At 41.5% G+C, this 14,208-nt stretch overlaps 1 protein-coding gene across 2 annotated transcripts in view; it reads left to right on the forward strand.

Moving 5' to 3' along the window:
- Nucleotides 1–14,208, forward strand: part of KAT2A (lysine acetyltransferase 2A) — a 647,704-nt gene that overhangs the window by 241,301 nt on the left and 392,195 nt on the right. Inside the window, exons 9-10 of one of the 2 annotated variants that reach the window (XM_044054728.1) lie at nt 7,440–7,576; nt 7,943–7,981. In XM_044054728.1, coding sequence (XP_043910663.1) covers nt 7,440–7,576; nt 7,943–7,981 — 176 coding nt within the window. The remainder of the gene's footprint in view (nt 1–7,439; nt 7,577–7,942; nt 7,982–14,208) is intronic. The other variant, XM_044054730.1, reaches the window with a different exon arrangement.

Below are 14,208 nucleotides of genomic sequence, written 5' to 3' on the forward strand. Positions count from 1 at the left end.
AGAAAATGGCGTCGGCTGGTTCCTTTATACCCCTGTCGCACTGACGTTAGGGAAGAAGCGACGACAACCGACGCCGGACCTAGACTTTGGAATTCGGCCGACCGAGGACCCACCTGACGGCAGGAGAACCCATCTGTTATGACTGCAGTTGTATTAGCACTCGAACATCTACATTTGTGGTAGGTACAAAACTGTACTTTTCCATTTCTTCCTGTCCTCTGCATCTTGCTCTGTCACACCAACCACCTGTATGTCCTCTCTCACCACATCCATAAACCTTATCTTAGGCCTTCCTCTTTTCCTGTTACCTGGTAGCTTCATCCTTAGCATCTTTTTCCCAATATACTCAGCATCCCTCCTCAGCACATGTCCAAACCAACGTAATCATGCCTCTCTGGCTTTGTCTCCACACCTTCCAACCTGGGCTGACCCTCTAATATACTTATTCCTAATCCTGTCCACCCTTGTTACACCCAGTGCAAATCTTAACATCGTTAATTCTGCCGCATCCAGCTCAAACTCCTGCCTTTTTGTCAATGCCACTGTCTCCAACCCATATAACATAGCTGGACTCAGTACCCTCTTGTAGACCTTCCTTTTCACTCTTACAGGTACTTGTCTGTACTTGTCCTAACACTCTTCTCCATCCACTCCATCCTGCCTACACTCTCTTCTTCACCTCTCTTCCACACTCACCGTCACTCTGAACTATTGACCCCAAGTATTTAAACTCATCCACCTTCACCACCTCTACTCCTTGCATCCTCACCATTCCTCTATCCTCCCTCTCATTCACACACATATATTCTGTCTTAGTCCTGCTGACCTTCATTCCTCTTCTCTCTAGAGCATATCTCCATCTCTCCAGGGTCTCCTCCACCTGTTCCCTACTCTCACTACAGATCACAGTGTCATCTGCAAACATAGTCCACGGGGACTCCTGTCTGATCTCGTCTGTCAACCTGTCCATCACCATTATAGAGAGAGAGAAAGAGACACACACACACACACACACACACACACACACACACACACACACACACACACACACACACACACACACACACACATAAAATAAATAGAGTACAGTCACTGAGGACACATTGTCCCCTGCTTTATCAGCAAAGAATGTCTAGTTTGGTGAATCTTTGTGCAGGATGATGGATTTCTTCAGACACCCAGAAAATGTAAAGGCTTTCTGGGTCTGGACACTCCAAAGTCATTTGCAGTTGTCTAGGTTTTAGAGGGTTTGTGGATTTCTTTTCTAGCACTGTTCTTTAGAATGGTAGAATATACAAGGCAACTAAGCCAAGAGAATAACACTGACAGTGCCCACCCTTGACCTTCCCTCCCTTTTCAAGGTGGGACAGGCCAGTCATTCCACGGGTGAATTTATGAATGTCCATCCAGTTGTTTAGTTCTCTTTTGATGGAAGATAGTGAATCACACTACTGAATTTTGAGAGGAACTTTATGCTGCATGATATGTCTCTTCACCTTGTTTTGTTTGCTTGTTTAAGTAGCTTTGGGTCTCTGGTTTTACTGTTTGATCTGTGAAGGTATAAAAGGTGTTGTACTACACTTATCAGGCCACAAGGGATCCTGAAGTGTATATCGCCTCTAAAGGTGTCTTTAGGCTATTGAATACAGGGGTAGAGCTTCCAATCTCTCCAGATAACTAATTTTTTAAGCCCTTGATCTGTTTAATTAACGACCTCTGTGGTCTTTCCAGTTGCTTGATGTGTGTATATTCGTTGCCACATAACAGTCTGAACAAATAACTGAAAAACTGCTTCGCCCTCACCCAGGCACACATAGTATCATAGCTTCTGAGGCCTTGCAAGACTTGACCCTTCCACTTGGTATTGAAAGTCATTGGTTTCCCTGCCTTTCTTTGTCATTCTGCATAAAATGATCTATCTTCTACTAGGAGGATTTGCAGCTTGCAAAATAATATTTTTCAGTGCACACGTTATGTAGACTGACACCTTTGAGTGCCACTAGGTAAGCTGCTAAAACCATCTGTACCCCTGAGCCTGCAGCCAGTGCTGCTGCTAAAGGAAGAGGACACTTGTTGTGTTTATGTACTTCTGGGTTCTTCAAGCCATTCTATCTTGCTATGTATGGCTTTCTGACCCATGACAAACTAACTTTATCTGCTCTGCTGTCCTGTTCAGTTAATTATACTAGCAAAAGCACTGACTCTGCGCTTTAAACTTTTCCTTACCTCCATTTCACTGATTTGGCTAATATCACCATCTGTGAGGGCTTCCAACCTGCTGAATTCACCCTTGCTATGCTCAAGTTTGCTACGCACCTCCACCCTACCCCGAGTTCCCACACACCCTCTCCTTATCTAAATTTAGACTGCACATATCCCTTTCCCCTCCTCATTTCCTATCCCCTCCTTTTCCTACAAGCCTAACCAATCCTTGCTACTTCCTCATTATACAACGACCCCCCCCCCCCATTAATATTCCAAAACGTGCACACTGATTGGTCAGCGTGCACGTTGTAAATCAGACTTATACTAATGGAAAAGGTCCAGTTGCCCGGACTTTTTCCATTAGTATAAGTCTTTTTTTACAGCAACGGAGAATGCAAGATCTCCGTTGCTTTTTAGACACTGTCTCACTGTGTTAAAGGAGTTTAACATAGCGAGACAGCTTTAAAAAAAGTAACGGAGATCTTCCTTTGTCCGTTGCTTTTTTTTAAAGCTGTCTCTCTATGTTAAATGGGTTTAACACAGCGAGACAGCTTTAAAAAAAGCAACGGAGATTCTCTGTTGCTTTTTTTTAAAGCTGTCTCGCTATGTTAAACTCCTTTAACATAGTGAGACACTTTGTAAAAAGCAATGGAGATCTTGTTTTCTCCATTGCTTCCACCCACAGCTCTGATGTACTGCGTAAGCATACGCATGCGCAGTACATCAGAACTGCCGCAGAATACCAGACAGCTGCGAAGGGCAGCAAGGAGGCATTATACAATGCCATTATTTCAGAAAACTAAGTATTTTTTTTCTTAAATAACGTCATTGTATAATAGCAGTAACCCATTTCTGGGTGTGGGTAATGCTGGATTTACCCACGGTTGTCTTTGTTTGGCCACTCGAGCTTCACCCTCGTGACCAAACCACACCAACCGTGGGTAAATCCAGCATTACCCACACCCAGGCGTGGGTTATTGCTATATTATCCAATAGCATTGACCCAAATGCTTTACAGTCTTGTGTCAGCGTACCTCCTCATTAACTGATTCTCTACTGCTTCTTATTTAATTTACTCTCTTCTGTTGTTATAACATTACAGTTGATACTCTGAAATGCAGGGCAATACTGAAGGACTTTCTGAGAAGGAAGATGTGAATATTATAAATGGGGAAGAGAAGAATAAAAGGTATTGACCCAAAATGTAATACCCTCAAACCTTTTATTATAGGCATCACCCACTTAATTATTCTCTTACTAATACTTCCTCGAATTCACAATTTCACCCTAATACACCATGGTTTATTCTACAATACATTTCTTTAACTGACTATACTTCTCTCTATCCCTGTAAAAAGGGGCCACCCTGCCTAGAATCTCCATCAAACCAATTCCCCTCTTATCTTTTTCCCCTTGCCTTCCTTCCTTTTCCTTTAACATCTGTAGCCCTTTCTATCAACCGTGTTATACCTGAGCATCGCATCTCTACTATTCATTTTATGCCTCCTGTCTAATGTGATGGTACCGTCTGACTTTATTCACACTTGCACACTACCAGTCACTATATCTATACTGAGGCTAAACCATACTTCATACCCTTTTCCTCAAATTTATTTACTGTCCAACCTATTCATAGTCTCAAATACAAAATGTCAGACTGTTCATGTTGACATAACCAGGAATAAATTCATAAACTTTATTTACAAAAAAAAAACTTTCTAATCCCAATCTGCTGTTCTTCAGAATCACTCTTTGTGGTGATGTTCCTCCTAACCCTGTCCCCTCAGACTCATCCATTCTACCCTTCCACCCCTGACCTCTGTACAGCACCCATAAAACTTCACCTTATCTCCATTAATATTTGGAATATTATTCTAAACAAAGTTACAGACCTAAAAACATTGACTCTGATTGTCAGCTCTGTCTGGATTCAACCTGTGGGACCTCGGATCCAACATTGGTCGATTCTAAAGCCTTTAGCCCATCTTGGCGCCACCTTCCTTACCAATAAATTCCTGCTCCTCCAACTCCCCAGATCTTGTTTGCTGCCATTCATGATCTGCATTTCGATCTGTCTCCACTCAGTTTGATTTTTGTTGAAAACTGTGTATAGGATTGGTGCGAGATTTCTTCCCTTACCGGTTAGGATAGTGGTTAGCCTTTTTCTGCGAATATTAGGTAGTTTTTGAGGTAGTGTGTTAGATTAGGTAGCATAGGTATTTTCTGTCCTTTCCTTTCCTGCCTTTTTCCCCATTAATGTTTCTGATTTGTGTGTGTGTGTGTGTGTGTGTGTGTGTGTGTGTGTGTGTGTGTGTGTGTGTGTGTGTGTGTGTGTTTAATAAAAACTGCATCTTCTGTGACATAAACTGCCATCCCAGGATGCACACCTTTAAATGTGTTTACTGTCTTGGTCTAGAGCATTTGGACATTGGTTGCTCCATCTGAGAAAGTTTCAGTTCATGTGCTATTAAAGAGGGGAAGGCCAAGTTCTTGTTAAAGGGCTTTTGCCCTCCAGTTCTTCCATTTCTGTTTCTGCTTCCAAGTCATCTCTGCTGGATCCCAACAAGCCTCCGCTACGAGACTCTAGGCATTCCAAGAGCAAGTTCAAGAGGTTTTCTAAGGCCTCTGTCGGTGGGACAGCTCCCTTAAGTTCTCCATGTCTGAAGATCTCTCTTCTTTTGGTCTGCCTGGTTACATCAGCACTAATTCTGGTTCCAACTTCTCAGAGCCAATTGCATTCAGCACCAAAAACAACAAAAGTGACATCTCCGACTCCAGTCATTCTGAGCTCCTTCCTGGTGTAAGGGGCAGCTTTCGGCAGGATAGTGTCCCCCTTTTCCCTTTGTACTTCCTGTCTTCACTCACCAGAGTCTTCCCCATCTACACCCCAATTCAGAGCTTCCTTGGCTGGGATGCGGCATGCAGGATCCTCTTTACATAGACCCTTGAAGCTATCATCTGTGGCCTCATCTGTCCTGTCATAGAGGTTGGTGGGCAGCTTTAAACAGTCAGATCTAGAGCAGCTGATGTGTTCCTTTTTGCAGCCACAGACACAGTTAGGGCTTATCCCCCTGGGTCAACTTCAGTATCAGGGCCCTTAGCTACATCATTTGGATTTTCTCCTTAAGGTCCGAGATTTTCTGGGGCAGTTGAGTTTCCACCCTCTTGATCATTTCTGACAGCTTGGCAGTCTTCAACTCCATCCTCTTCCTTGGTAGCCTGGACCCTGACTTTTTTGGTGCCGTTGGCACCACGGAGCAGTGGCATTGAGGCTGGTATGTATGGGTCAGGGTTGACTGTTCTTGCTTTGGGATTGGCACTCCCTCTTGGAGCTTCAGCATTAGACAGCTCTACTCAGATCTCAGTTTTGGGGCTGGACAATGCCCCCTTTGTGTTCAGGGTTGTCTTCTGTACCCTTGGTTTCCTGGGCCATCGGATCCAAGAGGCTGAGTTCTACCATAGCCTTTGTTGTTGTGGAGAGGATGTTCTGTTCTAGAGCGAAGGGTCAGATGTTTCCATTTGGCACCTCTTTCCAATTTTCATCTGCTTCTCTTCAGGCTGCTCCAGCACAGCCTGTGTCAACTAGCCTTCTGGCTGCCCCCTTAGCAGGGCTACTCCACTCTTCCCCCTCTTCTCCAGTTTCATTAGAGATGGAGATTTTGCAGAAGAGAAAGTGCAATAGGAAGCACTTGGATTATCTGGAGGAGTCCTTCACTGAAAATACTGACCTTGAGGAAGGAGAGAGTTCCCCCAAGTCCCCCACGTGATGATGCTTCCTTTGATGATTTTTGGAACTGCTTTGCCACTGTGGGGGCTCGACCACTGAAAACCCTCTCTGGAGGAGTCAGATTTTCTGGAGGACTTTGGCATAGGCCTGTCCATGCTTAATTTGGTTCTTCATCCGGATGCTCTTCTAGACCTGGTATCCCAGAAGGCGTGGAGGGAACCTTACGTAGTAGAACCTATTCAGAATCTAGAATACACACATCAAATGCTGAATTTTAAATGATTCTCCCCTAACATAAAATACCTGTAATCAGGTCTTAAAGGTATAACGCTCAAATAAAACTTTCCAAAGGTATTTATATATATTAAAAATCAACAATGCAAAATATAAACATATAAAATTCAGCATAGTTTAAATAACCAACTTATCATATATTTATTTTAAAATACAACATAAAAAATGCTTTATTCTTAAAAAGCACACATATTTATTTTTATCTAGTACTGATTTTTTTCCATTTCAGAGAAGTTGTGTATTTTGTCTTATGCAGATTATGTAAAATAATCAAATTACCAGACATAACAAACACACAGATGACTAGGATGTTCGACATTGGTTTGCTCCAGTCTTTGACAGTGATACGCGTGAATGTGAATTTAAACATAAAACTTCCAGTTGTCCACCCTATCCTCTGTTCATTGGGCAAGTGGGTAGAGCTAGCCCAAGAGTGTCATGAAAAAGAACTGCGTCGGAAGCTAAGCTATGAGGATGGTCAACTTGTGGTTTGGGCATGTAGGACTGCTCCATTGCAAGGGATCCGTTTCTGTCCACCTCAATAATTAATAGGTAGAGGGTTAAACAGGTCGCATGCTTGAACTTCATTACTGATGACTGACCATCAACATAAAGTAAAGGAAATGTGGAAACAAATCGGGCATGGAAAAAATCGCTATTGTAACAGAAACTGAAAAATTACCAGATTTGATGTTTTTATCCTCAAGCTAAAGTTGCCGGCAAAGCAGCCAAACTAATCCTTTGTGGTTTATGGTGAAAATGGTAAGTTGTTTAGAAGAAATTGTAGACGTTTGTTCAAGACCAATATGTCAAAATTCAAGTACCAGCAAGATGGGCATCCAGAATTATCATAACCAGTTCTTTTGCAAAAACAGTGGCTTGTATGAAAACTTTCATAGTCATGTATGTGTAAAAAGAGACTCTTAAAATCATGTCTACAAATTAAGTTATCGTGTGGACAAGACTATCTGATATAAAGGTAGGGTGGAGTTTATGTAATGAAGTATTTAGTTTTAAAGTTGACTTATCTAGAGTGATTAGATCATATTTGATGTCAGTTTTTCTCTTTCATTTTATACTGTGTAATATGCCAAACTGTAAGAAAGTTTAATGTTTGGAAATGTATTTGATTGGTAATAATTATATTTTTAATATTTTCAAATCAAAATTTAGCTTCATGAGTGTTTTAAAAAGTTGTTTGTGTTTTTTGTAGGAGAAAAGAGGAAACTTAATGATTCTTTGACTCTGGAGGATGCTAAAAGAATCCGTGTTATGGGTGATATCCCAATGGAGCTTGTAAATGAAGTGATGTTAACAATTACAGATCCTGCAGCCATGCTGGGTCCAGAAGTAAGTGAATGCTTTTTGCTGTAGTTGAGATACAGTGAATATATCAATACCTGTAATTGCCTGTCAGCTAATTTTTAATTTAGTAATTGGGGTATTTCATTGTGCATATGGAGATTAAAAACATTCTTATAACTGTTTTATATGCATCTTGAAAAGAACATTGTAGTGTAAATAAGTCCCTTTATTCTTTAAAGCCTGATTCTTTAAACCACTTTCTTTAATACTTTGCATTCTCTTGTTTTTCCTTTCTGACATCGTGTGTAATCCCTCCCCAACTAACTGCCCTTCCCCTTGTTTACCCTTACCATTTCATGCCTCCTCCTTTCCTCTGCCTATCTGTTCACTACGGGTATCGTTTGGTCTTAGCATCTTTTACAAAGACCACGCAGCCCAAAGGGTTTCCAGGTAAGATTACTTTCTTCTTTCTCTCTTGAAAAGTTATCTGAATGGGACAGGTTCTTTCAACTGTGACCTTTTTTATAATTTTTCTTACCCCTCATGCCAAGCGAAGTAATAGCTAGAGGTGTACCTTCTTCAGTTTTGGTTCTGTTTTGGAGGGTCTTCTTTTTCTTATCTTTGGGGCTATTTGCAGTGAACATGTTCATGGATTTCTGCATTGTCATGCTTTTCTAGACTGTAACTACCTAATGTGTGCAGACACAGATGGGCAAAACTGACATATTCCCCTTTTTCTACTGTCCTTCTGCATTTACCTGTGGCAGTCAGACAGCAGGCACAGTGCACATCATTTGTAGGGGAGATGTAAGCTGCTTCCATGAAGTTACTGCTGCTCTTTCTCCTCTGCCAGCTAGTCCTCAAAGGCATACGTTGCTTACCAAACTGAATCCTAACTGGTGCAGATGTAAATCACAGTTCATACATTTTGAATATCACTTCATTGCAACTCTACACGTTTTCATGCCACTATCCATTTCACTACATTAAAGTAGCATTTATGCATTGAGATTCACTTTTCTCATATTTCGTAACATTTCCTTTTTCTTAACCAGCATCATCTCTACATGCCACAGTTGTAAGTGCAGGAAGGTCAAGGTGTGGATTGCAGAAGTATGCAAACTAGTGTATAGTCTGGAATTGCTTATCAGATGCCATTTTATAGCCACATTTCCAAATTTTTTTTTTGTCAGCATTTCTAAATTAATAGCTTTGCCCAGTTTTACAGCAGAACATTTCCATGTGTCACATTTTTCTGGAATTGTCAGGATGTGGAATGTAGGAATTTGCAAACACATGTGAAGTCAGGAGCTGTTAATTCGAATGGCAGATTGTTCTAGAATGGAAAAAAAATGTTGATATTTATTAAGTAAAAGTGTGAGCCATAATGTTCATTTGTGTAAATTGTGTTTGTGAAGAAGATGATGCAGGAATGACATTGACATCGTACTAGACTTGTTCTTCACATATCAATGCATTGTGCTCCTTTGAGGGTAAACACTGGAATGAATGAAGCATCTTATACCATGCCTTTGTATTGCTTCGGTCACTACTCCCATCAGAACGTGGCATCTGTACAGTCTTTTTTTTCTATGTTATGTGGGACTGGAATGAGTACAGTGGGGGGAGTGGTGCGAGTGCTTCACATTGTATCATGTCTTCCCACCACCTTGTGCATTCTGTTCTAGTCTGTTGTATGTTTACACACCAAAAAAAGAAACACAGAAAGCAGATGAGTGATTTACATTGTAACGTGCAACAATCTAAATAAAATTCTTTGTGGATTTCTTTTTATGTTGATGTTTCAGTTTACATCAGGTATAGCCAGGAAGTTAGCACCCCCATGTTACTCCTAAAAAAAAAAAATATAAACAAACACTGGAAACAAATGGGTGATTGCCTTGCATCCTGCCATAATCTAAGCACAATTTATTCTGCATTTCTTTCTGTAGCAACAATTGTGCTTAGGTCTGGTGTAACCTGGTAGCTCCTCATCTACTTCACCTCAGAAAGATCTGCCTCACCCATCAGTGTACCACAGAAAGGAAGCAGCCTTTACTGATGTAGTCTAGGTAGACGTGTATTGACTGATGTGGGGCACTAAGGGGAAAAAGGGGCTTTCTTTTTGTTTTTCTTTTTTGACCCTATTCATGGTGGCTTCCTTGCTTGCTCTACACTAAGCAAAGTGTTAGTATTGCAAGCTCCCTACTTGTGCATTCATAAGATGCCACCAGGATCCTCACAGAGTGTTAATAGGAGCAGAGTTGTACAACCACCTGGCTTCCACCAGGAGGCATTGTTGTGCTCTTGCATGCGTACTGACATCTGAGTTAATGGAGTCAGCCATGATGTGTCTATGTACTTTTCATCACTGGGATTAGTGATTGGTCACCGGCATCATAGCTAGTGACAAAACGACTACCCAGAGGCTGTTCATGGTCTCATATTTGGGATGTAGCAATGCTTATACAGTACAGCAGTTTGTATTATGTAAACGCTGCTTTCAGGATGTTCCTGTACAATGTAAAGTATATAACAAAAGACTTTTTGTTAATTTTTATTATGTACTTATAAGGTCACAGTTCGTTGATTGTGTGAGATGATAGAGTCGTGCACAGCATTTTTTCTCACTGTTCCATTTTTGCATTTTTTTATGAATTTGTGAAAGATCCCCATTTCTGTACTTTACAGCATTCTTCCTTCCCCATGCTGGACTTCCATAAACAAGAATTCCATGCTGAGTACTGTGTAACTATGTAAAGAAGTGTTAGTTGAGAATGGATGCTGTCCATTGTGACAGAACGCTGTGGAGTACAAAAAATTGTGATGTTTAACAGATACAGAAATGTATGAATTAAGTGGCAGTGCCAAGCTATGCAGATGCTGCTTATAATCAGAAGACTTGTCTGTATGAATGCATAACAACTTGCGCTCTGTATATAGATTCATTGTGTTCTGAAAAGTCCCCCTTAATATGGGGGGAGCAGATTGTAAAGCATGATGGGCTATTGCAAGGCTACCTCACTAGTTGCTGTCCCACATTTCCCCATCTCTTTCAAGATAACAGAACATGTCATTTTAGTGTAGATGTTACTTGTGCATTGTTATTACAAGCCTGTACCAGCACACTGCAGTATTAGAGTTAGCTTCTCATTTTTTTTAATATTTATGAGCATTACAGTATTCTCAAAATTCATTCCACAAATGCCCATGCTACATGCTGCAAGTCTTCGTTATGCACTTCCGTACACAATAGCTTTAGATTTAACAGTCTTCTCCTTATTTTCTCAACATTTTAGACTAAAACCATTAACGTTTTTGCATTGCACATCAGTTCTGCACAGCACATTACAGACTATTTCTGCAGGGTATGTTAAAGATCTGCATTCCATACTAAAATGTCTCTTTTGCATTACTGCTGTGTCTTACAAAATGACGTCTTGTGTGTCTATCTCATTTCTTTCACAGGAGTGTGTAGTATCAACACATCATCACTAACAAACACTTAAAAATGAAATAAATAAAATAAACTACATGATTTGTGTGAATCGTGTGATGCCGAAAATTGTATCAATTAGTATTGTACCTCCCATCACACTAGTGTAACACACACACTGTCCCCCTCTCTCTCTCTCTATTTATAATATATATATATATATATCTATGTATATATATATATGTATATATATGCGTGTGTGTGCTTGTATATACAGCTATAAAACATAGTTTATGTGTACTAGAGAGAGGTAAGATGTCCATACATACACACTCCTAGACTGCACAGGATTTGGGGAAAAAGAGAAATGTTATACTGTTTTTGTTTGGTGATTGATCTTGCTTTGATGTTTTGCACTAGTCTGATTGTCATGGTAGTTGACCAAAACACACCACTGGCTATATCAGATGACATGCGAATTGACCAGATTTGGTAGTTTCGTATACATGAATATAGAGACATTATAATCAGTCGTGATAGTTTAATTTATAACCATTTGTAATGTAACTTACAAATGTGTTGTATATTACATGCATTTCCCCATCTGTCCAGTTTTAGGACTTTGTTATCAAAGGTCATTCTGGCAAAAAAGCTTAGTATGCAAACTAAACTATTAAGTTCCTCTTTGAGTTTGCAAAAGTATTAATCAAGTCCTTTACATTTTATCTGAGTACCTTGTACAGGTTGGTGTTGTGTTTCTTCCCTCTGGAGAACATAGTTTCCCTAGCAGCATAACCAAGATGAAAGATAGTGATTTCTTTCACTTACCTTGTAATTTCCCTTCTCAAGCCTAAATTCACAGACTGTTTCTGAACTCACACAACAGCCAGCTTTGGTGATCCCCGCCCATTTGTCCTCACTATTCTGTGGCTCACTTTTACTCCCCTAGCCTACCCTCGGTTCCCCACCCTCTCCCACTTGTACTAGATTTAAACTTACTAAACATCACCCAGTAAAACACCAGCTAGTCACATGCAACTCAGCACATCCAGATGTTCGTCGTGTTTCACTGTTGCAGTCATCACATTTGGGTTATCCCTGCCAGGGTAGCCCTCGGCCGGCCCGAATATCAGAGGCTTAGTATTTCTGCGCCAATTGCTGTTGCTTCAGGCCTGACGTCAGGTTGTCAGTAGTATAAAGTAAGACAGCCAATGCCATTACATCACTCTTTCTTGCTGAGGAGCCTGAAGCAGAAGCAGTTTGCACGAGTGCCGGTTGGCCCACTACCTGAGTTTTGTCTGTCGAATTGAAGCTGAAGTCTTCTAAAGCTAAGTACCCCATAGGGGATCCTTTTTAGTTGCTCTAACCAATGTCAGAAAAAGTTAACAATTGTCTCACCTGTGGAAAGCAAATACCACACTGAGACTTACTTACTTACTGCGTCACTTGCTTAGGCCCAGACCATCATGTCCCTCGCTGTCGCTTTTGTGCTTTAACGCCAAAACTATGCATCATCAGGCCCTTATTGTAGCTAGATATTTTCGCTTGCAGTCCTCGAATTCCGATATGGCTTCGGTAAGCCATCCAACAGCAGATCTTTCAAAAAAGTAAGGATAAAGGCAGAGACAGATCGCATGGGTCCAAACCTACCGACGACGCTTCCGTTAAGTTAGTCGTCAGTCCTCCAGTCCTCAGTGAGGTGCTTTCGCAGCCCCTGATGCCCGCTTCTGTGGATTCGCAGGCTGCTACCGAGACCCTATTGGAGTCCGGTATGCCGCAAAACTCTTCTTCAACTAAGGATCCTGCGGTTGTCTCTATCTTGGATGGGTCTGGAGCCGCTGAGCAGGCACCGGCTTCCGAGGAAGTACTTCACACTACCGATTCTCAACACAGACCAACGACTTCTTTTGCATCTACCGTTCTTCCGAAAACTACCGAGTTTCTAAGGCCCAGGGTATGAACCACAACCAAGAAATCGACTACCCAATCACACAACTAAGAAATCGACGACCCAATCTCAGACACCTGCTTCCTTGCCTCGGTTTCACATGCTTATAATGGTGGAAGACCTTATCATGCTGATCAGGGGAATCCAAGCTACCCCTTCCAAAAGAAAGATCTGTCCCTAGTAGTTTTATCTGAACAGGAGTCTGAAGACTCTGATGTAGCTGAATATGAAGACATGCACCCCTCTCTGCTTATAAGGATTGTGATGCAGAGGAAATCCATTCCTTCAGCCTCTCCACCCAAGGACTTTTCCTTTGGCGAAACCCTACATACCTTAAGGGAGCATTTCCAATGGGAATGTCAGGACTACCCTCAGTCTAAAAAGAGAATCTTCCACAGCACAGACCCCAGGAAATTCCCCCAGCCCTGGATAATGTGGATGATGTTTTCATGGAATCTAGTTTGATTCCTGACACCCTGTCTCCCGCTCCCAAAAAACCTGACTGGTATTACAGAGTCCCTGACTCTCACAAATTTATTTTCAAAAATCCTACTGCTGACCCTGAGGTAATTTCTCAAGGGCCTAAAGGAATTAAAGCAACTTCTGCTAAGAATCCCACCCCCTCAGATAAGGATTCCCGAACACTAGACAGATGGGGTAAAAAAGTGTACACCTCTGCTACTCTTGCTATCAGAGCACTAAATTGCCAGTTCCATATGCTAAGATTTCAGCAACATACCATGGAACTCCTCAAACAAAAAGTGTCTTCCTTTCCTGTTTGTGCTGAAAATAGAGTTACAGGAGTTCATGCATTCTGCAAGTCAAGTAACTAAGCACACCTTACACTGTGGTTTTGATGCCCTAGAAGCTTCTTGCAGAGCAGCATCACCAGTTCTGTCCTTAGAAGGCATGCTTAGCTTAAGGAACAGCCCCTGCCAGACCGTGTCAAATCTAAATTATTGGATGCACCCTTGCACAAAGACAACTTATTTGGCACCAAGGCAGAGGAGGTCTTAAAAAAGATTTGAAGAAAAAGCTAAATCTATGCAGACAGTTAAGGATTTCCTACAGGTCCAGCCATCCAGGTTCAGCAGACATTGCCCCTCAAAGTATGTAACAACTTGAAGAACAGCAGCAAGAAGACCACAACTGGCTACAGCAGAAACACAGGTTTAATAAAAAAAAACTCAAAATTCTAGCGCCATGGCTTACAGCCTTCCAGGAATAATACCCCTCCAAGCACTGGTCCTTTCCTGCCCCCACCAGGTCAGTTCAGCCCAGACCTCGGGGAAG

Source organism: Protopterus annectens, chromosome 13.part0, assembly GCF_019279795.1.
Source record: "Protopterus annectens isolate FY-2018-M chromosome 13.part0, PAN1.0, whole genome shotgun sequence".
NCBI classification, from domain to species: domain Eukaryota; kingdom Metazoa; phylum Chordata; order Ceratodontiformes; family Protopteridae; genus Protopterus; species Protopterus annectens.